Source organism: Corella eumyota, chromosome 1, assembly GCF_963082875.1.
Source record: "Corella eumyota chromosome 1, kaCorEumy4.1, whole genome shotgun sequence".
Lineage (NCBI taxonomy): Eukaryota > Metazoa > Chordata > Ascidiacea > Phlebobranchia > Corellidae > Corella > Corella eumyota.
In genome coordinates, this window is record NC_137490.1 from 7,067,398 (window position 1) to 7,087,611 (window position 20,214).

Genomic DNA, 20,214 nt, shown 5'->3' on the forward strand with positions numbered 1-20,214 from the left:
AATAATGGGTTAAGTCCCGTGCGGTTACATGGTTTATTTTGGTCATGCTTTTTTGTGTATCTCACGTAATTTTGTTAATCTGGGATAAAAATATTTAAAAAATATCAAAAACGTTATCACATCGAATTAGAAGTTATTTTAAAGTTTTTTAAGCAAACTATTCAAAACAGCGGCTTAGAATAAAATGTATTATATTTTGGTTTATTTAAAAATTACCTGTGTTATAAAAAGCATAATCTACAAATGCTTTTTAGGCTTTAGTTTTGGCTATCACAGTTAAAAAAACAATATCTTATCATGAATATGAAAGTTTTCTTATAAAAATGAACTTTAAAAGAATTTTTTTTTAAACACCGGTAATAAATATTTTTGTTGGGTAGAAAAATCCTGAAACCAACTCTATTATTGCAAAACTTTACTTTGTAAATCATATCCTGTTGTTTTGCAAATACGATGTGGCTAAAAATTGGAAGAAAAAAATCATTATTTAGCGAATTAGTCAGCTGTCAGTTAACCTTAATACTGTGACCTTGATATTATGATTTCAATTATAACTTTAGCAGGTTACAATGGGTGAAATGCGTCCCCGGTTTCATATTAGAAACGCGCGTGTTATATTTCGTCCCAGCAGTTGTCTAATCGCCGAAGTAAGGAAACCGATTAGCTACAATATTTGTGATGCCAACTAATTGAAATATTACACTTGACATTTTAATAGGAATTTGCGATTTTGCTAACACACCTGCATTAAAAATGTTGCACAATGATTAAATGATTTCTAACAAAAAGGTATAAAATTGAAAGACTTGATTTTATAATTTAAATACAAAGAAATTGTTCTTTAATTATATTAATAATAAACAAATTTTTGTTATTTACATCTTCAATATTCCTTGTAAAAAATGTTTTTGAAATATAAATTATGCTTCGTGTAAATGCATATTTTTATACTAGGATTCTTTAACGTGGCCTATCACAAAAATAAATAGCAATCCTACCTTAATAAGTTCTAGAAATCGCACTTCTCTCTATCGCCCCTACTCAATAACATTTTTATGCAAGGCCGTGTGAGCGTATACGTGACGCTGGGTTACAACTTTCATTTCGGTTTGTATGTAAACAAAGTTTCAATCACGTGCAAACGATAATGAGTCAGCACCAGCATAACAACAAAATTTTAATTTTGACTGTCGTTTTTTTGATTTTGCAGCATTTTTTTAACAATCTTTGCATTTTAGATTTTACAAAATAGTTAAAACTTTAAAGATATAATAAGTATGGCTTGGGTAAAAAACTGTGTTCTTGTCGTTGCAATGCTGTTGTGTATATCCTGTGCATTCGCGTATAAAAATGCTCCGTACCTACCTACGTGGGATTCTCTGGATAAACGACCAATGCCACCCTGGTAGATTTTTATTTATGCAGTTTATATTTTGAAATTACTCAAACTTCAAAATCTGAAAGAATAATTTTGTGAATAAAATTAAAACTTTTTTATTTGCATAATTAGAACTTTTTCTATTTTTGATTTTACAATGTTTTATATAATGAAAATATTAACACCTTGCAATATTTTGAGAATTCTAAATTGAATATTACTTTTAAATTAATTTGACTATTATGTAACATTTTTATTTTCCAGGTTTGACGAAGCAAAAATCGGTATTTTTATACACTGGGGAGTGTTCTCGGTTCCAAGTTTTGGCCAAGGAAGCGCAAGTGAATGGTTTTGGTATTATTGGAAAGATGTGGGAAACATAGCAATTGAAGAGTTTATGATGCAAAATTACAAGCCAGGGTTCGATTATCCTGACTTCGGGCCACAATTTACTGCAGAGTTTTTTGATCCGGACCAGTGGGCTGACATATTAAAGGTTTAAAATTGTTTTGTTCTGATCAAAGACTGTTGTTTTTAAAGTTATATTTTGATAAACAAAACTATTTTAGTATATATATATTAAACAATTAAAAACAACAAATTCCTTTTTCTGAAAGGTATTGTTGCTTATGCTATAAGTTTTCTTCGATAAGAAACACTTTATATTTAAATATTTAGGTATTTATTTCATTTTTAATCTGCCATTTAAAAAAAAATAAGGTTAAGGTTTAAATAGTTACTAATTGATGTTCAATTAGGGTTCTGGGGCCCAGTATGTAGTTCTCACAAGCAAACATCATGAAGGTTTCACAAACTGGCCTTCGGCAAACTCCTGGAACTGGAACTCAATGGATGTTGGACCTCATCGGGATCTGGTCGATGAGCTTGCAACTTCCATTCGAAATCGAACTTCCATGAAATTTGGACTATACCACTCTTTGTACGAATGGTTTAACCCACTGTATATACAAGATAAAAAGAATAATTTTACAACTCAAGATTTTGTCAAGTAAGTTGTCATTTTTTTTGTGTTTTAGTTGCGATTTTTATTAATATTTTGCTTAACAAAATTGGGACCATTAAATGAAAGAATTTCTATTCTAATCTTGCCTGCTGCATTGCGTAGTAATTAGAACACTTGGATTGTCTAAATGAGGTTCTGGATTCAATCCTTACTGCTTTTATGCTGTGGTGCTCTTTAGTAAGGCACTATAAAACTTAGTATAAAAACCAGTAAAAACCGAATCATTATGTATGTCATCTTGCAATTTATATTTGCAAATATTCCCAACTGCAAAAGTCAACTCAAGACTGATTCAGGGTGACTAACTTTACTCTAAGTTTAGTAAAAGACATCAAGGCTAAATTAAATACAAAATTTTTAGCAATTTATTTTATTTTGTTTTTGCAGAACCAAAACCATGCCAGAATTGTATGACATTGTGAATAAATACAAACCTGAAGTAATATGGTCTGATGGTCAATGGGAAGCAAGTGCAGAATATTGGAATAGCACAGAATTTATTGCCTGGCTTTACAACAGTAGTCCAGTCAAGGTATGTAGAAAAACTGTGTTTAAATTTTAAATTGAAGTTTATCTAAAAATATTTTTTCTTAAATATGGGTCATGTTTTATTTGTTGTAGTATGGTTCCAACTAACATAGGCACCTAACACATAATAGTTTTACCTGCACACCAAAATGTAAGTTTTTTATTTTGAAGTCCAATAAATTGGCCAAACTCGTTTTTATGTCCATCAAGTTCCATTAAATAAAAATTACAAACCGCTGTTATTTCTATTAAAAAAAATCTTTGTATTAAAAAGTTTTTTTTTTAATGATTTAGATATATTTTAAATGTATTTTGTATTTAAAGTACAATATTTTTATAAAATATTTATTTTTGTTTAGGACACAATCGTAACCAATGATAGATGGGGTAAAGACACTTTGTGCAAACACGGTGGTTACTTAACATGCCACGACCATTATAATCCTGGTCATTTGCAAGCAAGAAAATGGGAGAATTGTCTAACAATGGATAAAGATTCATGGGGATTTCGTAGAAATGCTGCGTATGATGCATATCGCTCAATAGAGGAAATATTGCAGGTATTGAGATCTGATACATTTATAACACATATGCTATTTGTATTGCATAAGTTTTTAAAATATAATATTTGTGATTTTACCTTAAACTTAAAGTCTATTGTTGAGCTCTAGTTAATTATTAGGTGCAATTTAAAATATAAAACTTACATCCTATGAAATGGTAATTAAAGTGAAAAATTTTAAAATATAAAATTCAAATTTTGTTATTTAAAAACAATGAAATGCAAAATTTTATTATTTAAAAGCACCCTAAAAACTTTAAAATGTAACGATTATAGTTTAAAATGTGTCTTGATTTTTTATATTTATGCGGTTTATTGCATTATTACACAGCTTTGTTTTGCCAGGTCAGGAAATATGTGCTATCCATTATTTTTATTATTGTTTAACCTTTTTTGAAAAATACAATAGCGCTGCTGTTGACAGTAAAACCTTTCGTTATTTTCTATCGTAAACATATTTACACTGGTACCATGTAACACAATAAAATAGTCTCATGACACAAATATCCATATATATTATGTAACAATTAATGATTAACATATTTTTTCAGGAACTGGTCACCACAGTCAGCTGTGGGGGAAATCTGCTTATCAATATTGGACCAACCAAAGAGGGGACAATTGCCCCTGTTTTCCAGCTTCGCTTAAGTCAAATGGGAGAATGGCTTGGCGTGAATGGGGAAGCTGTATACAGCAGTCATCCCTGGAAATTTCAAAACGACACACTCACCCCTGATGTTTGGTAAGTTAAAATATTGCTTTCTCTTTTTTAGTATACAGACATACTACGCTTATTTATTAGTGAAATGACATAATATGCTTATTTATTAGTGGAATCACATAAAAGTAAACTACAATCTATCTTTGGTATGACAGGGCAATTTAAAATCATTTTCATTTTATCATTTAAAAAGGCTAACTAGATTGTGACTGAGTAATAAAAATAAAAAATATAGTTTTCACGAAGTAGGAATCTGTGTTATTCTATGATGCAATGCACTAGTTATTGTTACAATTTTTAATTTTTGAAGGCCGTCTTATTATTTTTTGTATTTTAGGTACACAACCCGAGACAGTCACATTTATGCCTTCTTCTTTACATGGCCACCTAGTGGTGTATTAGACTTGGGATGCCCGCTCGCAAACTCAGAGAGTGCAACAGTTGAGTTACTGGGTTCAGAATGGAATTTGTCATGGAAATCCGTCAAATCAGGGGGTACTAGTGTGATAATGCCGTTTGTTGATCCAAGCACTTTGTCTGCAAAGTGGTTGTGGGTTCTTAAGATGACCGGGTTTGATTAAGTAGGCAATATTTTAATTTCATTTTTTCAATATTCAATTATATAGTCACATTAATTTCATTTTATGATCACAACTTCAAGAAAGAAAAATTATGTAAAATCTTATACTTTAACGCTGTTCGAGTTTAGAACTTTTTGTTGTTAATTATTTACTGACTTTAAGCAGCTATTATGTTAAGGAAACCACTGAGTAATAATTAGTTACTCTGTAAATAATCTATGCATTTCATTTATGTTACATCGTAAAAGCATATTACCACTATTACTAAAAGTTTGGGTTAACACGATCACACATAACAAAGTTATAGAGATATGCCAAGCAGTGGCATATGTTTTCCAAACAGCATTATAAGTTTTAATAACTGTAAAAGTGGTTATAGCATGTGAATAAATTTTAGAGACACCTTTTCTTTTTAAAAAAATCCAATTAAGGTTAAGTGTTTGTTAATTTTTATGCAGTGGAATTTTTTTTATTTGCATTTCCAATCAAGATAAAAAATAATCCACAATGCAATGCAGTAGTTTTAAAAAAAGTGAAAAAATATAAGACTATAAATTTTGCAATCCTTTTTTGTCTGTAAAATTTTATTTTAAGCTTAGAAAAATATGTAGTTTAATGATTTTATTCTATTATATATATATATATAATAAACTGTGAGATTCATCAAAATATTGTGTGGTCAAGTTTGTGTAACCTTAATTCTTTGTCTGGTAAAATTTGTGTAACAGTATAATACATAGACATAAAAAAAATGTTTACAAAGCGTTTCGTAGTCATAGTATTTGGCTTTGGAGATATTAAAAAAATGTAGAACTAAATTTTTGTTTTAACTTTTATGCTTTTATTTTAGAATAAAAATAATAAGGATCAAGGTTTAATAATTCTGTTAACGTTGCTTTATAAGGAATAATAAGTTTATGATTGCAACAATGTGATGTAATGTTTATAATTGTACTTCATTCCAAATCAACATATCTCGTTGTAATTTTTAAAAATTAAATTTTTCAAAACATTAGGTTTTCTTTTCTTCTTCACCTTCACTCTTTTCTTTTTTATCGGGTGTAAATTGTTTATCGGATTTAAGCTGTGCTCTTGCCCCAAAACCCCCTCGACCTGGATCGTAATCCATTCTATATTCATCTCGTACCTGGAAAATAGTAATAAATATTAGTTTCAACAAAACTAAGCTTTATTTGTGGCATACTTTTATTTGTGATAACAACATTGGTGCCTTCCAAAGGTATTTTATTTCCTTTTATATCTAAAATCTTTACATGTTATACATTTTTTCATGTGTTTCTTTTATTAAAAATATCTAACCTGCCCTCCAGCTTTTCCTCTTCCGAATTGCCTACCCTCCTTAAATCCTGCATCCCAGTCAGTTCTTACAACTCTGTCATCCAGTCTTGTTCCATTGATGTACCTCATCGCATCTTCTGCACATGGCCGATCATAATATCTTTAATAATAAATAGTTTTCATTTGTTTTGGGGCAAATTTTAAGAAGTTTACAACCAATGGAATCCAAAAAATATAAACAGGTTTTCAAAAAGGAAAAAAAAGTTGTTTTACAAATAATCTAACTTTTTGTAAATTTAAAATATACAGGCTATAAGAGTCAAATTCCATGATGAGTGGTCTTAACCGGCAGCGTGGTGTGGTGGTAAGAACACTTGTTACACCACACATGAGGTCGTGGGTTCAATCCCCACTGCTCACATGCTGTAGCGCCCTTGAGTATGGCGCTATAAACGGTATGAACTCCTGCTGAGCCAGCACTTAATCAGCAGCATAATTATCGGGCAATTATAATTTATAATATCCCAAACTGCCACAAGAAACTCGAGACTGGGTCGGAGTAACTTGATGTTACTCTATGTTAAGTTCGCGCATTCGACTTTCCCACATCGAGGATAAAGATATATACAAAAAAAAACTTACTCAACAAAACAAAATCCACAAGGAGTTTTTCGAAATTTGTCCAAGCCCATAATGACACGTTTTAAATCTCCACATTTTGAGAATAATTCGTGAATTTGTTCTTCGGTCGTGTAGTATGAAAGATTGCCCACATAAAGGGTTTTGCTGTTGCGTAAGAGTTCTTCTTGTGATATTCGATTACCCTTTAAAAAGTGTTTTAAATGAATGTTTATGTACCATTATTAAATTAATATATTATGACGTTAGTTACCTTAAAGTGTTGATCTCTATATGGCGTTAAATCAGTACCAGGATCTTTGTTTAAGGGACGTAAATACGAATTACCACTGGTATCAACGCCCATTTTGTATTTTTTAATAAACAAAAAAAACAATGTGCAGATTTTTTCAAAAGTGATAATTTTACTTTTACACCACGTGAAACGCAGTAATTTGTTTACTTAATGTAACTCCAAATACTACTTTAATTAACCAAAGCGTACTTTATTAAACTTAAATTAATTTTGTTTATAGTTATTTTAAAAATATTTACCTAAAATACTATATGGTTAAATAAAGTAGAGATTAATACACTAAAATAAAATTTGGAAACACTAAAAAAGTATCATACTCTGGACGTGGTGTAAAAGTTTTTCTACATAAGGTAAAGGGTAGTACTAAAATACGGGATGCGGGAAGTTGCGGGGCGCGGGAAATACCCAGGCCGTATGTAAACGTTAACAAAAAATCACTGAATTCGGAGACGGACGGAATTTTTATACCCTCCCCCAATCTTCCTTTGTGCCTTATATTTGATTTCGCATCATTTTTTGACCTTTAAAGTTAATCCCGCATCACCCCTTAGCCCTTTAGATAAAAACAGCAATCATCCCGCAGAAAAGTACAAAAATTTCGTTCCGTCCCGCATTCCGCGAATTTTCGCTAACGTTTACATACGGCCCCGCACTATCCCGCATCCCGTACTTTAGTATAGTCCAAGGTAAAATAAAAACGAAGAAAGAAAGGTAAGTTGTTGTGATTAAATATTAATTGAAAGTCGTACCGTTTTAGAGAAAATTTCACAATAGTAGTATTTAAAGGTAAGCGTTAGGTGAATGAATAGTTCAACTGACTCGGAATCAGAGCGCCAGCATTTATTGGATTCCACAAGAAACAATTCCAGCATGTCACCCCCCGAATCGGAATCAACTGCTAATATTGTGTAAGCAATTAATTTTATTAATAAAAACTACGTTTTATGTTTGCAATATTGTTATAAAATTATTCTGTTTTTTATTTAACTATTTTAGATCAACCAATCAAAGACAAAGGCGAACTTCTGGTTAGTTTCTAATTAACTGTTACTTGTTTTCTCTTTTTACATTTAACATAATAATATGGTATAACAATATAAATTCTAATTTATAATTTGTTCAATAAATTTTTTTTTTTCCTTTTTAGAGTTGTTTTAATAAAACTTTTTTAAAACAGTCAATATCCTATTTTTTTAATCACCAAGCTAAAATTAAAAAAAGGAAAAATATATTTTTAATATTGTGCTAAACTTTACTAAAAACTGAATTGAACATTTCAGAAGAAGAAGAGGAGGAGGACTTAAGATATGGAGCAAACACTGTTATCTCTTTGTTTATTCCAGTTACTCTTTGTATGATTGTGGTTGTTGCTACTATAACGTAAGTAAATGTTTTTAATTTGTTTTGGGTTCGTTTGTTTTGTTATATTTTATTTAAACCCTATAACTTCCGTGCTGCAGTGCCCTTTAGTAAGGTGCCACAAACAGTAGATTCGCTTGGTAGGTTAAAACTTACTCAGAACCATAGTTAGCTCAGGTTGCTTCTTAAATCTAATAAAATATCATTAAAAAAATGCTACGTACAGTATGATTTATAATGATTTGTTGTTTTAATTAAATATATGATAGAATATGTAACTAGTAAGCTTTTTACCTTAATCTAGTAACATAAATAAATTACATATTTATTTGTATATATATATATATATATATATATATATTATTTGCAATTAAATGATTGTAAATATTTTTTTTTTTTTTTTTACTTTAGGTCAGTGGCATACTATACAGATCAATCAGGTGGTGAATACTTAGTTTACACTCCTTTCCATTCAGAAAATGCCAATGCTGCACAGGTGGCATGGGAATCAATCGCAAATTCTTTAATCATGGTTGGAGTAATTGTAGTGATGACTATTTTCCTGGTGGTGTTGTATAAATTTAGGTAAGATTCAAATTATTGAATTTGTTTTTGTGGTAATTGTTGTTTTGTATATATCTGATAGCCTATCAAGTTAGTAAGCCAATCCAATTGAATTTGTTAAAAGTATGAAAGATGTTTCAACAATTTTCAGTAAACTTTTTGGAATCCACTTTTTATATGTATCGGTACATTGCCTGCCTCGTGCATTTTAATGGTCACAGCTTACAACTTATATTTTTCACAAACAGCAGTTTCTATACGCTTAAAGAAGTATAAATTTGACATAAATATTGGTGTAATATATATTGATATTCTTCACTGAGCGCCATTATATGGAAAATACATCCGACAATGAATAATATTTAATTTTTGAGTGTGTTTCGAAATGTATTTTAGTTGGGAAATTTTACATTATTTTAGATGTTATAAAGTGATCCATGGATGGTTAATTGTATCCTCCTTACTTCTTTTGTTTTTATTTGCTTATCTTTATCTCGCTGAAGTTTTAAGAGCTTACAACACTGCCATGGACTACATCACTGTTGCGATTGTACTTTGGAATTTTGGAGTGGTTGGCATGATATGCATACATTGGAAAGGTAAATTGTTCATGCTTGATAAAATGATAGTGTAATGAAAACAATAAAACACATTTTATGTTGTTTGAGATTTATTGTTAAATTGTTTGATTTTTAGTAGTAACCTTACTAAACGTGGGCACTTTATTCTTATAGTAAAATTTTTCTATCCTTTCTTTACTCTAACCTTCTTATAGGGGAATTAAAATAAAAAAGGTTAAAAATGAATATTTTTGAAAATTTAACTCTTTTTTTATATTTTATTTTCAGGTCCTTTACTTCTACAACAAACTTACCTTATAGTGATATCAGCCTTAATGGCTTTAATATTTATCAAGTATTTGCCAGAATGGACTGCATGGGTTATATTGGGATTTATTTCAATCTATGATTTGATTGCTGTTCTGTGTCCAAGAGGCAAGTTTGTTTGTTTTTTTTGTTTTTTTTATTAATACTGTATTTTTGGAAGTAAAAAAAATTAAAAATTAACTGATTTTATGTTTAAAAATATTAACTGATTTAATTTTTTCTTTTTTAAAATAGTTGTTTTAACTAAATAGGTTTATGGTTAAAAGTAATATTTTTTCAATTTTTTAACTTTTGTTTATCATTTATATCATCAATTATGATTTAAATTTTTTATTCTTAACTTGTCAACATTTCATTATTCTATTTGATTTGGCAAATATGTTTAGAAGTTTTATTTTTCTTGAATCTAATTTGTTGTTATTGTTTTTAGGACCACTTCGTATGTTGGTTGAGACAGCGCAAGAGAGAAACGAACCAATATTTCCTGCTCTCATTTACTCTTCAGCCATGATGTGGACAGTGGGCATGGCACATGAAGAAAGATCAAGGGTAAATAACTTTAATTAAAATAAATAAATTTTAGTTGCATAAAAGACATAAAAAAATATTGTGTTAGCAGATAAGATAATTTTTTTGGGGTAACTTTGTTATTTTATCCATTTGCTGGCTGTTGCAAAAAATATAAACTCTCAGACTTGTATGCAAGCTTGTTTTACCCTTTAGACATCAACATTAACAACGCAAGTGAGTAACTCGGTTGATGAAAGTGGTTTTGATGCAGCCTGGCAACGTAACAGAGACTCCAGTGAGGTAAAAAACATTGCTGGCTTATACTTAAAAATAATTAGGTATTTGTATGTACCAGTGTTCTAGAAAAAGTTCTACTTAAAAATATTGTTTTATGCAACTTGGTAATTGAGCAGTTTTGGTGCAAATTAACGTGTTTGTCGTTTTAAATATCTATTTTGCTGTTGAAGATACAAAAAAGGCAATTTGTATCACCCGATTTTGTTATAGGTTGTTATAGTAACAAGCAATGAAACGAGAGAGCAGGCCAGACAGGAACAAGGTCCACCGCCAGTGGGAGCTCCTGAGCAAGAAGATAAAGGAGTTAAACTTGGTTTAGGCGACTTCATTTTTTACAGGTAGGGCCGCTACTTTAATCCTTTACGTAGCTAACTTTTTGTTGTTGTATTTGTAAGCGGAGTAATTTTATTTTTAGCGTATTGGTCGGCAAGGCATCAGCTACTGGTGATTGGAACACAACTTTGGCTTGTTTTGTCGCTATTCTAATTGGACTCTGTCTGACTCTTATATTGTTGGCTATATATAGAAAAGCATTGCCAGCCTTGCCAATTTCAATTACTTTCGGTCTAGTGTTTTATTTCAGGTAGGAAATTTTGTGTTTTTTTATTGTTGGTGAAGATTTATTTTTAAAGGAGCATCTTTTGGACTTGTAAAAATATAAGAATGGTTGTAGAAAGCGCTTACTGTATAAACATCAGACTAAAATATTTCAAGTTTAAAGAACGTATCTTAATATAAAAATAATAATTTTAAAAAATAACCCCCAAAAAATTTAAAAAAACATTAAAAAAAATTGATTTTTTTGCAGTACTGACTACGTGATGCGACCATTCATGGACTCGCTTAACTCCGTTCAAGTTTATCTTTAAGTTTGTTTCTTATTTCGTGTGTTTTATTTTTACTGTACTTTTTATTTTAAGTCGTGTTTTTTCTGTTGACACAAGAAACATGTATATATTTCTAGTAATTTGCATTTTAAAAAGTGTTACAGCGAGAAGATATAAAACGAATAACTTTTTAATTTTATTTAGAAAAATTTTTAATCATGTAATAAAAAGTTTTTTTTATTTAGATATTTACCCATTTTTTTATTTTTTCGGACCAATTTTACGATTCTTGCAATACAAATTCCTTTCAATATAATTTATTATAATAAACTTCGGCTTCACAAAAGATTTAGGGAAATAGCCGATTTTTAATAAAAGCGCGCTTACCATAATCTTTATGGGTATTACATCAGTATATTTTGTCAAGTTAAAATATTGGTTGTCTAAAAATTTTGAAAAATTCAAAATTTAAATGTTCACGTTTAACAAATATATTTAAAAGGTTACGTATTCTAAAAACGCTGCATTCTGAATAATATTTACATTTATCGAAAAGGGATTTTGGGTCTATATCCGGAAAAAGCGTTTCCAACTGTCTGGGCTTACAGAATTAAATCCCTTGCCAACAATAGAACGTGGAAAGCCTAGAAGGTGTGCACAAAAGAGTTTAAATCGTAAACCCGAAATCCGCGAAAACATAACGAACTCTAAAAAGCAAGTAACATGCACTTAAAACAGATTTAGACTGTAATCTTTGAAGCTGTTTGACTTTTGGCATGTAAGCTGTAATTACATCGTTTACAGCAGATGACGATCGGGTTTAGATACCTCGAAAACAGATTTTTTAATTTGAGATTATGGTTTTCGCTACAGCGAGTCTATAATGAGAAAACAATGATGAGTACCCTGTAATTATTTTAAATTAATTTTGAGCATGGAAAGGAATTAGCTATTGGTGAATAAAATAAGTTTTTCGGTCAATTTAAATGGTAATTTACGCGTACCACAATACCCCGAAATATCCAAGTGCTTGGAGCGAGTTAAAAATAGTTAAACCGTGTGTGTAATGACGGATATATATTTCCAAGTACTTTCATAACACTTTTCTCTTCAGAACTACTTAATCAACTCAAATGGGATACCCGAGTTACATCATTATGTTGCGTCACTAATCCCACGAAATCCATCAATTTCTTAAGCTACGTGCAAAGAAGACCGCGGGTTTATTTTAAATGATAAGCAGTATGTATACGTGAGACAATCTTTTTAACAAGCGGTTTTAGCTTACGATAAATAGATTTTCTTATCCGAGATTTGGAAGTTACGTCATTTTTAATTATGACCACTATATTGTTATTTCAAACAGATAATTTCTCTTTATTGATTATTGCAACAACGTAACGCAATTTATTTTAAGACATATTGTTAAAAAATTATTTTTAGAAAGACGTGTAAAAATATGAACTGAGAAATCTATAGTGAGAATAATGTAAAGCGAAGTAAGTGAGAAATTGTTTATCACAAAAAGCCACTAGGCACTAATCTCTTGTTTACTTTCTATTGTTGGAAAGGTATTTAGTTCTTGGAAGTTGGAGGAAATAAACGATGTTTATTAAACAAGAAAATACTTTGGAATTTCACGAAAATTAAAATTTATTTATTTAACAGAAAACAGTTATTTATACAGTAGCTGGCATAGAAGATGTTGTTATTTGGCAAATAAATCATTTAATTTACCCCCTAATAAATTCCAAAAAATTAGAGAGATTCCATTGTCACTACTCAGCACATTGATTAATATAAAAATAGCTAGCGAATGACAATACAGGCCAAGAATAGCAGTGCTTATTTCCCTTTTTCGCAGTTACATAGTAAAGGGCGATTGGCAAACGATCATTTCATTAAACTTGAGCACAGACTTCGCCGCATGTTGTTGGTTTCCTTTTAAGCCCGTGTTCGAGCGAGCTCGTTCGCCGGAATTAAGTGCTCGGTTTGCGGCAGAATAACATCAAAGAGCCACAACGTTTGAGATTATTATATGTCATGCACAGAGAGACGAAAGTCTTAGTACCTCAAGCAGTAAATGACCGACTTTAGGTCAGTGGGTGATTAATTTCTGCTTTTGCATATTGTAATAGGAAATAATTACAGTTTTGTGGATTTCAAAGGTAAATTTAATTCAACTTAGAGCCTTAATTAAAAAATATGAAAAATGCGCTTTTTAAATGTGGTGTCAATGTTAGAAAATGATAAAAATTATTAAGTTAAACTCTATATTGAATTTCGATTAGGTCAAGCGGTTTTTACTGTTTTTATTTCCGCGTTTTAACTTTCTTCAGTTACTTTCAAACCATAATATTTTGAGGCAAAGCGGGTGTTAAAATTAACTCGGGGCGATCGAATTACAAAAATAAAAACAGTTTCGGCGTTGTTAGTGAACTTTTTTAAACTCGTTTTTTCAACAGTTTTAATTCTTTTATACTTGATCGATGATAACAAAGTTTACGGTAGACAAATCTACATGATTTCAGTTTGGAGCAGCCAATAACCTTACTTGATTTGTTTACAGATTTAAAATTGTATATTTGTGTACTGATAGCGCATTGTAAAAGCTATATAAATGAAAAACTTTGTTTTTAAAATAATTCTGTTGACCCTGGCGATCGAGTTCGGATCTTCACGGAGTTCAAGACGGTTGTTTCCGAGATTTGATCTTAACAACCAAACAGCTGGTTCAGAAACGGACTTTTACCCACAGGTAGTTTTCTATTTACAAAACAACTAAGTTTACGTATATTTTCATACATTTCTCACGCCAAGTCTTTCGGTATCCCAACCAACTTTTTGATTAGGTAATTTAATATTTAAAAAATAACGATTTTTTTAGAATAATAGTTAACATTTCCCACGGTAAAGGGTTAAGTTGGACGCATAGTCTATCAATCAAATACTTCAACGTGTGTAACCAGTAATATTTTAGGTGACATTAAATATTGTAATTTACCACACCGCGCGTAAGTCGTCGTGAATACTTGTAAGTATGTGATTAACAGTTATTGGTTGGTAAATTTGTTTGTAGTTTACGAGTATAGTAAAATCTCTTAAACACTTTAAAGAATGAGCGCGTGAACAATAAAATATGCCCCTTTCGAACGACGTGCCGTTGCCAAAAACCTAAAAATATTTGAATTAATTTCGGAAGTTGAAAGACTTGGTTGAATCAAAAGAATTTCGTATTATTACCCGCACATGTGTTTGTATGACGTCATTAAAATTCCGTAGCTGTGTTTTTTATTATAATTGGCATACCTACATTTGGAACGGGATAGCTTTCCTGAAAAGAAATTATGTTGTTGTCGATCTAATTATATTCGTAAACATGTATTTTCTATTCACGCGTACACGTGTTCAGGTGAAAAAATTTCCTGAATTTAGTTGTTAAGAATGTACGATCAAAGGTATTTCGCTTCGCCCTAATTTAAAATATTACCTTAAACCATTCCTTAAATCATTGTTTAAAATAATTAAGGTATCATTTTATGTATATGTGTGAACGTGCATAAACTATGTATGCATTTTGTTTGTTTTTTAGTAAAATTATGATTTCGTTTTTGACACATAATCAATTTAAACTTGCCGAAGGAGCGCATATTTTACCTATACCAAATCAACATGCGCAGTTATTGTAAATGTTTGTCTTGCCAAAAATAGTTCATGACATCGTTTATTAAAGCAAAAAATTAATTAAGTTAAAAACACCAAGGTTAAACGGGTTAAATACCCACTTGTTTTTCCTAAAAAGCAAATTTTAGATTACAATATTTGTTATCAGTAATATTCACACAGCACTTACGATCGCTAAATTTTGCTGATTATGTCATGAACTTCGAGCTGTCGGCTTAAGCGATTGTTTGCATATTTATACAAAAATTATCTAAGATATGTTGTTCTACTTACCTAGTAAGTGTTAAGCTAACAATCATATTCCGGAAGTATTCAATCCGCAATGAATGACACATCAAATTTTCGCAAAATTCGTCACTTTCGGCTGAAGTGGAAGCATTTCAACTATGAGTGGCATGTTTTTGCCTATTAAAATGACTCTTGAGTCATCACAACACTTGAAGATGTCATTTGTCTTACTTAAGATTGATTCAAGTAATGTCAGTCCTGATAAAATATTTATCTGTAGAAGGGAGATTCCTTGGAATGTCAAGACTGCAATTGTGGCCAGCCTCCGATATGTGCGCCGGGAGTTAGCCTTATAACGGACGGCTGCGGTTGCTGTAAGATTTGCAGCAAACAGTTACGCCAGGAATGTTCACTCAGAATGATTTGCGATCCACACAAAAATCTATTTTGTGGCAGGGATGGCTTTTGCGAAGGTATGTTCAACTTGATAACTAGACCCATATATTTTTAGTTTTACGTATTTTTCCTCGAAATTTGGAAGTTGAGTGAGACCGCACCTTGAGCAGTAAACCGACTAAATTAAAGTTCAACTCTCTGCTTTGATGTAATAGTGTGTGTACATTTGTTTTTGTCTAAACACATCTTAAAATGCCCAATATTGATTTATTACACCTACCATAAAATTTTAACGGCATTTTTAACTTTTAAAGATTATTGAATGTATAATTATTAACATTTACAAAAAAACTTTTTGGTAAAAGTAAAATTGTGTTGTTTTAAGCTGATACTTTAAGTTATTAAGGCTATAAAACACCATTTCTTTACAGTTGTATTAAAATGTTAATTGGCGTTTAAATTTTTTGTACAACCAGTTTAACATACTTTGTTAGGTTTTTATAAAGCTTGACTTTTAAAGTTTGTTGTTGTTAACAATAATCGTGGTTTTATTTTTAGCAAGCCCGGGCCGAGCATGTATAGTGGGAGGGAAATGGTACGAAAATGGCGCTTTGATCAAACCGACTTGTAAAGCAACCTGCTCTTGTGTTGACGGTGATATTGGCTGCGTTCCGACCTGTAGTGCTGCCATGAACAAGCCTCAATTGACTACACCAGGCTGCCTTCACCCTAAGTATGCCACCAAATATTATTTACTCAAAGTTGGCAGGAGTTATTTGATTTCAAAGTGATTGATTAAAAATTGCTTTTTATTGTTTGCTATCATGACCGTAGAATTTAACAGATTCGCGCATTTGCTTATTGTTAATATTATATTACAGCCTCTACCCTCGTTTTACCTTGGGTTTTTAAATTTAAAACTATTTAAAACTTTTTTGCGGCCAAAAATAACGAAAGAATTTATACTGTCGATATTTTGGGTGGTTTTTAATCAATTTAGTAATGTTTATTCTGCTTGTACACTAACATTTTGCAAACGGGTTTAATTTTTCCTGGAATTTTTTGTCAGCGATTTTGTGTATTGACTGTTAGGGTTATCTGTTCGCCAGTGATAATGTTGTGGTGACATTGGCAGCAAGCAAATATAAAGAGGCGCCAGTGTTAAAAACCACAAGACTTATAAAACTTTCAAAATTCGCCGGATTATATTAAAGTGTCACAAAATATAAAATTGACAAATTTATAACAAATGGAATCTTGTACAATTTAAACAAATCATATTCAATACACCAACCTAAAGTCATAATTGTTAATTTCGTTTTTTAATTTAGGTTGGCACGAAAAAGGGGAGAATGTTGTGGTAAATGGATTTGCCCAGCTAACGGTACCTTAGATCCTAAATGGGAGCTAGTTGGAAATCAATGTAAGCAAAGTTTACTGATTTCAATTATTTTTATTTTTCGAATCAAAATTTTAATCGATTACACTGTGTTAGGTTTTGATTAGCTGATTATACAAACCGGGGCAATTAAACCGCATTACCTAATGTATTTTAGCGTAAAATATCTGCTACCGTTAAGTAAATGTTAGCAATGTCATGTAGAACATAAAAGTACACACTTAATGTGATAAGACGGTTTGTTATTAGAAAACTAGGCTGCTAAACTTTTGGAATATAGGGCTTATCCATGTTGAATTCGGATTTGGTGAATTATAACACGATATTGCGATTATGTAAGCGACATGAGGTCTGCTTTTTATTTAATCTAATTGACCAATTATAATTTAAAACCACGCAAAATTAAATGAATCGATACTGATTTACGAGCGTGCCTTGCCGCATCTTTAACCATTTAAGCAAGGTTAATGACATAATGACTTGTTGTTGTTTCTGGGTAGGTGGTAAGGCTTTTAAGGTCGTCTGCCACCTCCAATAATGCAGAAAGCATGGCGATTATCACGTAACTGTAAACTTGAATAACCTATGCACGAAAACAGTTAATTAGTAAAATAAAGAAATGTGTTTGAGTGCAAATTCTTTAATTACTTACCAAAGCTCAGCAAAGTGCCGAAAAAAGTATTTTGCTAATTTTTAAAGCCGTTAAATGGATTAAAATTCGCACTGTCGAACCTCAATAGTGTAAGATAAATTAGGTTAACTTGCATTTCCTCTCACGCCTAAGTGCATGACGAAAAGTTCATGACGCGTGGTGTCTCCTTTTATTTTGTTATTTCCCATGGGAATCGTGCTCGCATCCCAGACAAGTTAATAAACTTAACCTCTAATCATGTTATAGTGCGTAACAAATACGACCACACAATGCGGTGTTTGTTTAATAAAAACAAAAAATCCTAACTAAGCTGCAAAAAAAGCAATGACGTAAATTTATCAAAACGGGATTCAAAAAGTAAAGGTGCGGCTGTTAATTAAGTCCAGGCTGTGATTCGATTATAGAAAGGCTTAGGCGTGGACAGAAGGATTGGTCGATAGATTTACCGAATTACAATTTAATGCGCACTTGAAATCGCGGTTCGATTACCCCGTTATAACAACACGGCTTACTGACCGAAGACGGATTTATTCGAGTTTAAAGGGAATTTTATTCGAGTTTAAAGGGAATTTAAGATAAAAATAAAATGCAGCGTCACAGGTCATTTATAGCGATAAGCACATTAAACCAACTCAATACAGTTGTTATTAAAACAAAATTAAAGTTCGCCCTTTATTATTAAATGAACTCTTTCTCGCTTTAACAGGGTCATACAGATTACTTAGTCTATTCTAACCTGATTAAGCTTCGACATTTTACAATAAATTATCTATGAGTTTTTAGAAATTCAGCTAACTCTTTAATGGTTAAAATAATTCTTTTTTGTCGTTTTCATTAGTTAAACGAAAGCCTGAAAGGGTTATCACCTTTAAAGGCTCGTGTATGATTCAAACGTCGGAATGGTCCCCGTGTTCGAAATCGTGCGGATTCGCCATTTCCGACCGAGTTTCGAACGACAACGAGGATTGTAAGATGACCAGAGAGGTCAGATTGTGCAACATCCGACCGTGTACCCTACAGGCTTCTGACGTCACTTCTGTAAGTTATTTTTGTATTTTATTTTTGTAACCGACACTCGACTGCACCCTAAATTCCTTGGGTAATGATTTTTCATGTTGAAATTGGCACCCTTTTTTAATTAAAATAAAGTTAAAATTTAATCTGGCGCGCCTAATTTTGTTAAGGAATGTCTTAAATTGATATCCTTGATTTTTGTGGTAAAAAAAACTCATTTAAAATCCCGTAACTTAGGAATTTTGTAAAGCGATTTATTAACTGGCAAAGGAGTTAGTCATTAAATGTAATTGGTGCTTTAACCTTTGTTGGAATTCAGGCAAATATGTGCGTTGCAACAATAATACCAGATTATGCGCAGAAGAATTTAATAACCTGTTATTTTATAGAAAAAACGGTCTTGTCGCCGGCAAATCCGCAATCGCAGAAAAGTGCGTTTTTCTTTAACTGGTTGTCTCAGTAGCAACACTTACCGACCAAAATATTGCGGGTTCTGTGGCGACAAATGCTGCAAGCCAAAGAGCAGTAAGACTGTTTCAATTAAATTCGAATGCAAATCCGAAGAGACAGGAAACGTGACGTCGACATTTAAAAGAAACATGATGATGATTAAAAAGTGTTCATGTGAAGGGGAGTGCATGGGCGACAATGATATTTTTTCAATGTCGTTTAAATCAGTGGGTTCAGACACTTGGAAAGAAAATTAAAGTTTCAAGTACGATTTAAAAACGCCTTGTTTCATTTGTGACGTTTATTAATGCGCATAACCAACATTTAATTTAACCCTTAAACAATCTGCACGACAATAACTACCAAGTGTTGGTATTAAGTTAAGGCTGTAAATATTTTCTTAAAAGTAGCATATTTCGCCAAAATTTGGTTTATATGATCTATTTCATTTTTATGTAAAAGTTAACGTATTTAGATAGTGCTATTATTAATTTAGTGTTTTTTTTATTTACGTGCTTTGTGCTAAGTTTCTATTTTGTCGGTAGACTTCAGTAATTTTTATCTTTTTTATTTTGTTATTTATATTAAGCTTTTTTCACTGTCTTGCTTAAATAATTCGCTTGGTCACATTTCTTATTCTTTTACTGTTTTAAAATGTGGGTTTAAGAATAATTATCAAGTATTGAGTTTGTAATTTCAAAAAAAATTCTGGTTGATTAATTCTAAAATTTCATATCAATGTTAAACCAACTTGGATTTAAGCCAAAATAGACGTGCATGATGTGTCAATGTAAAAGTTTCTCAATAATTTAATTTAAAGTTAACATATCATAATAATCTAGTAAACGGGGATTTTTTTATTTTTTTAAATACATAAAGACAATATGAATTCAGTCACGTGCGACCTTTTATAATAAAGT

General features: G+C 31.2%; 4 protein-coding genes across 6 annotated transcripts; 3 read left to right on the forward strand and 1 right to left on the reverse strand.

The window, feature by feature from the left end:
• Positions 1-1,247: 1,247 nt before the first annotated feature.
• On the forward strand, positions 1,248-5,329 carry LOC145763460 (alpha-L-fucosidase-like). The gene is made up of 7 exons (XM_082574907.1): positions 1,248-1,405; positions 1,643-1,874; positions 2,137-2,387; positions 2,790-2,934; positions 3,290-3,490; positions 4,044-4,234; positions 4,551-5,329. Exons 1-7 carry the CDS (start codon positions 1,278-1,280, stop codon positions 4,792-4,794), a joined length of 1,392 nt encoding a protein of 463 aa, XP_082431033.1. The 5' UTR covers positions 1,248-1,277; the 3' UTR covers positions 4,795-5,329.
• Positions 5,315-7,121, reverse strand: LOC145763463 (nuclear cap-binding protein subunit 2-like). Its single transcript, XM_082574911.1, has 4 exons — positions 6,986-7,121; positions 6,736-6,917; positions 6,115-6,253; positions 5,315-5,941 (listed from the first exon to the last, which is right to left on the reverse strand). Exons 1-4 carry the CDS (start codon positions 7,076-7,078, stop codon positions 5,807-5,809), a joined length of 549 nt encoding a protein of 182 aa, XP_082431037.1. The 5' UTR covers positions 7,079-7,121; the 3' UTR covers positions 5,315-5,806.
• A 275-nt stretch (positions 7,122-7,396) lies between these two features.
• LOC145763461 (presenilin-2-like) lies at positions 7,397-11,717 on the forward strand. Of its 3 annotated transcripts, none has more exons than XM_082574910.1 (12): positions 7,397-7,738; positions 7,805-7,935; positions 8,024-8,055; positions 8,308-8,407; positions 8,798-8,971; positions 9,371-9,549; positions 9,799-9,945; positions 10,268-10,386; positions 10,561-10,647; positions 10,855-10,982; positions 11,060-11,227; positions 11,453-11,717. In XM_082574910.1, exons 2-12 carry the CDS (start codon positions 7,829-7,831, stop codon positions 11,511-11,513), a joined length of 1,302 nt encoding a protein of 433 aa, XP_082431036.1. In that variant the 5' UTR covers positions 7,397-7,738; positions 7,805-7,828; the 3' UTR covers positions 11,514-11,717. The 3 variants fall into 3 exon arrangements, with proteins under 3 accessions (XP_082431036.1, XP_082431034.1, XP_082431035.1); XM_082574908.1 differs by having other exon boundaries at positions 7,814-7,935; XM_082574909.1 differs by lacking the exon at positions 7,397-7,738 and having other exon boundaries at positions 7,754-7,935.
• Positions 11,718-13,620: 1,903 nt separating this feature from the next.
• LOC145753471 (CCN family member 2-like) lies at positions 13,621-20,183 on the forward strand. The gene is made up of 7 exons (XM_082569882.1): positions 13,621-13,639; positions 14,041-14,229; positions 15,664-15,856; positions 16,338-16,512; positions 17,111-17,202; positions 18,669-18,868; positions 19,234-20,183. The coding sequence occupies exons 2-7, from the start codon at positions 14,092-14,094 to the stop codon at positions 19,549-19,551; spliced, it is 1,116 nt and encodes a 371-aa protein (XP_082426008.1). The 5' UTR covers positions 13,621-13,639; positions 14,041-14,091; the 3' UTR covers positions 19,552-20,183.
• The last annotated feature ends 31 nt before the right edge of the window (positions 20,184-20,214 follow it).

Coding starts and splice junctions, on each gene's coding strand:
- LOC145763460 (XM_082574907.1), top strand. CDS start 1,278: ATGGCTTGGGTAAAAAACTGTGTTCTTGTCGTTGCAATGCTGTTGTGT. Junction 1,406..1,642: donor AAACGACCAATGCCACCCTG/GTAGATTTTTAT, acceptor TTTATTTTCCAG/GTTTGACGAAGCAAAAATCG. Junction 1,875..2,136: donor AGTGGGCTGACATATTAAAG/GTTTAAAATTGT, acceptor ATGTTCAATTAG/GGTTCTGGGGCCCAGTATGT.
- LOC145763463 (XM_082574911.1), bottom strand. CDS start 7,078: ATGGGCGTTGATACCAGTGGTAATTCGTATTTACGTCCCTTAAACAAA. Junction 6,918..6,985: donor ATAGAGATCAACACTTTAAG/GTAACTAACGTC, acceptor CACTTTTTAAAG/GGTAATCGAATATCACAAGA. Junction 6,254..6,735: donor TGTGGATTTTGTTTTGTTGA/GTAAGTTTTTTT, acceptor TTATTATTAAAG/ATATTATGATCGGCCATGTG.
- LOC145763461 (XM_082574910.1), top strand. CDS start 7,829: ATGAATAGTTCAACTGACTCGGAATCAGAGCGCCAGCATTTATTGGAT. Junction 10,648..10,854: donor GTAACAGAGACTCCAGTGAG/GTAAAAAACATT, acceptor ATTTTGTTATAG/GTTGTTATAGTAACAAGCAA. Junction 10,983..11,059: donor GGCGACTTCATTTTTTACAG/GTAGGGCCGCTA, acceptor TTTTATTTTTAG/CGTATTGGTCGGCAAGGCAT.
- LOC145753471 (XM_082569882.1), top strand. CDS start 14,092: ATGAAAAACTTTGTTTTTAAAATAATTCTGTTGACCCTGGCGATCGAG. Junction 15,857..16,337: donor CAGGGATGGCTTTTGCGAAG/GTATGTTCAACT, acceptor TTTTATTTTTAG/CAAGCCCGGGCCGAGCATGT. Junction 18,869..19,233: donor AGGCTTCTGACGTCACTTCT/GTAAGTTATTTT, acceptor GTTATTTTATAG/AAAAAACGGTCTTGTCGCCG.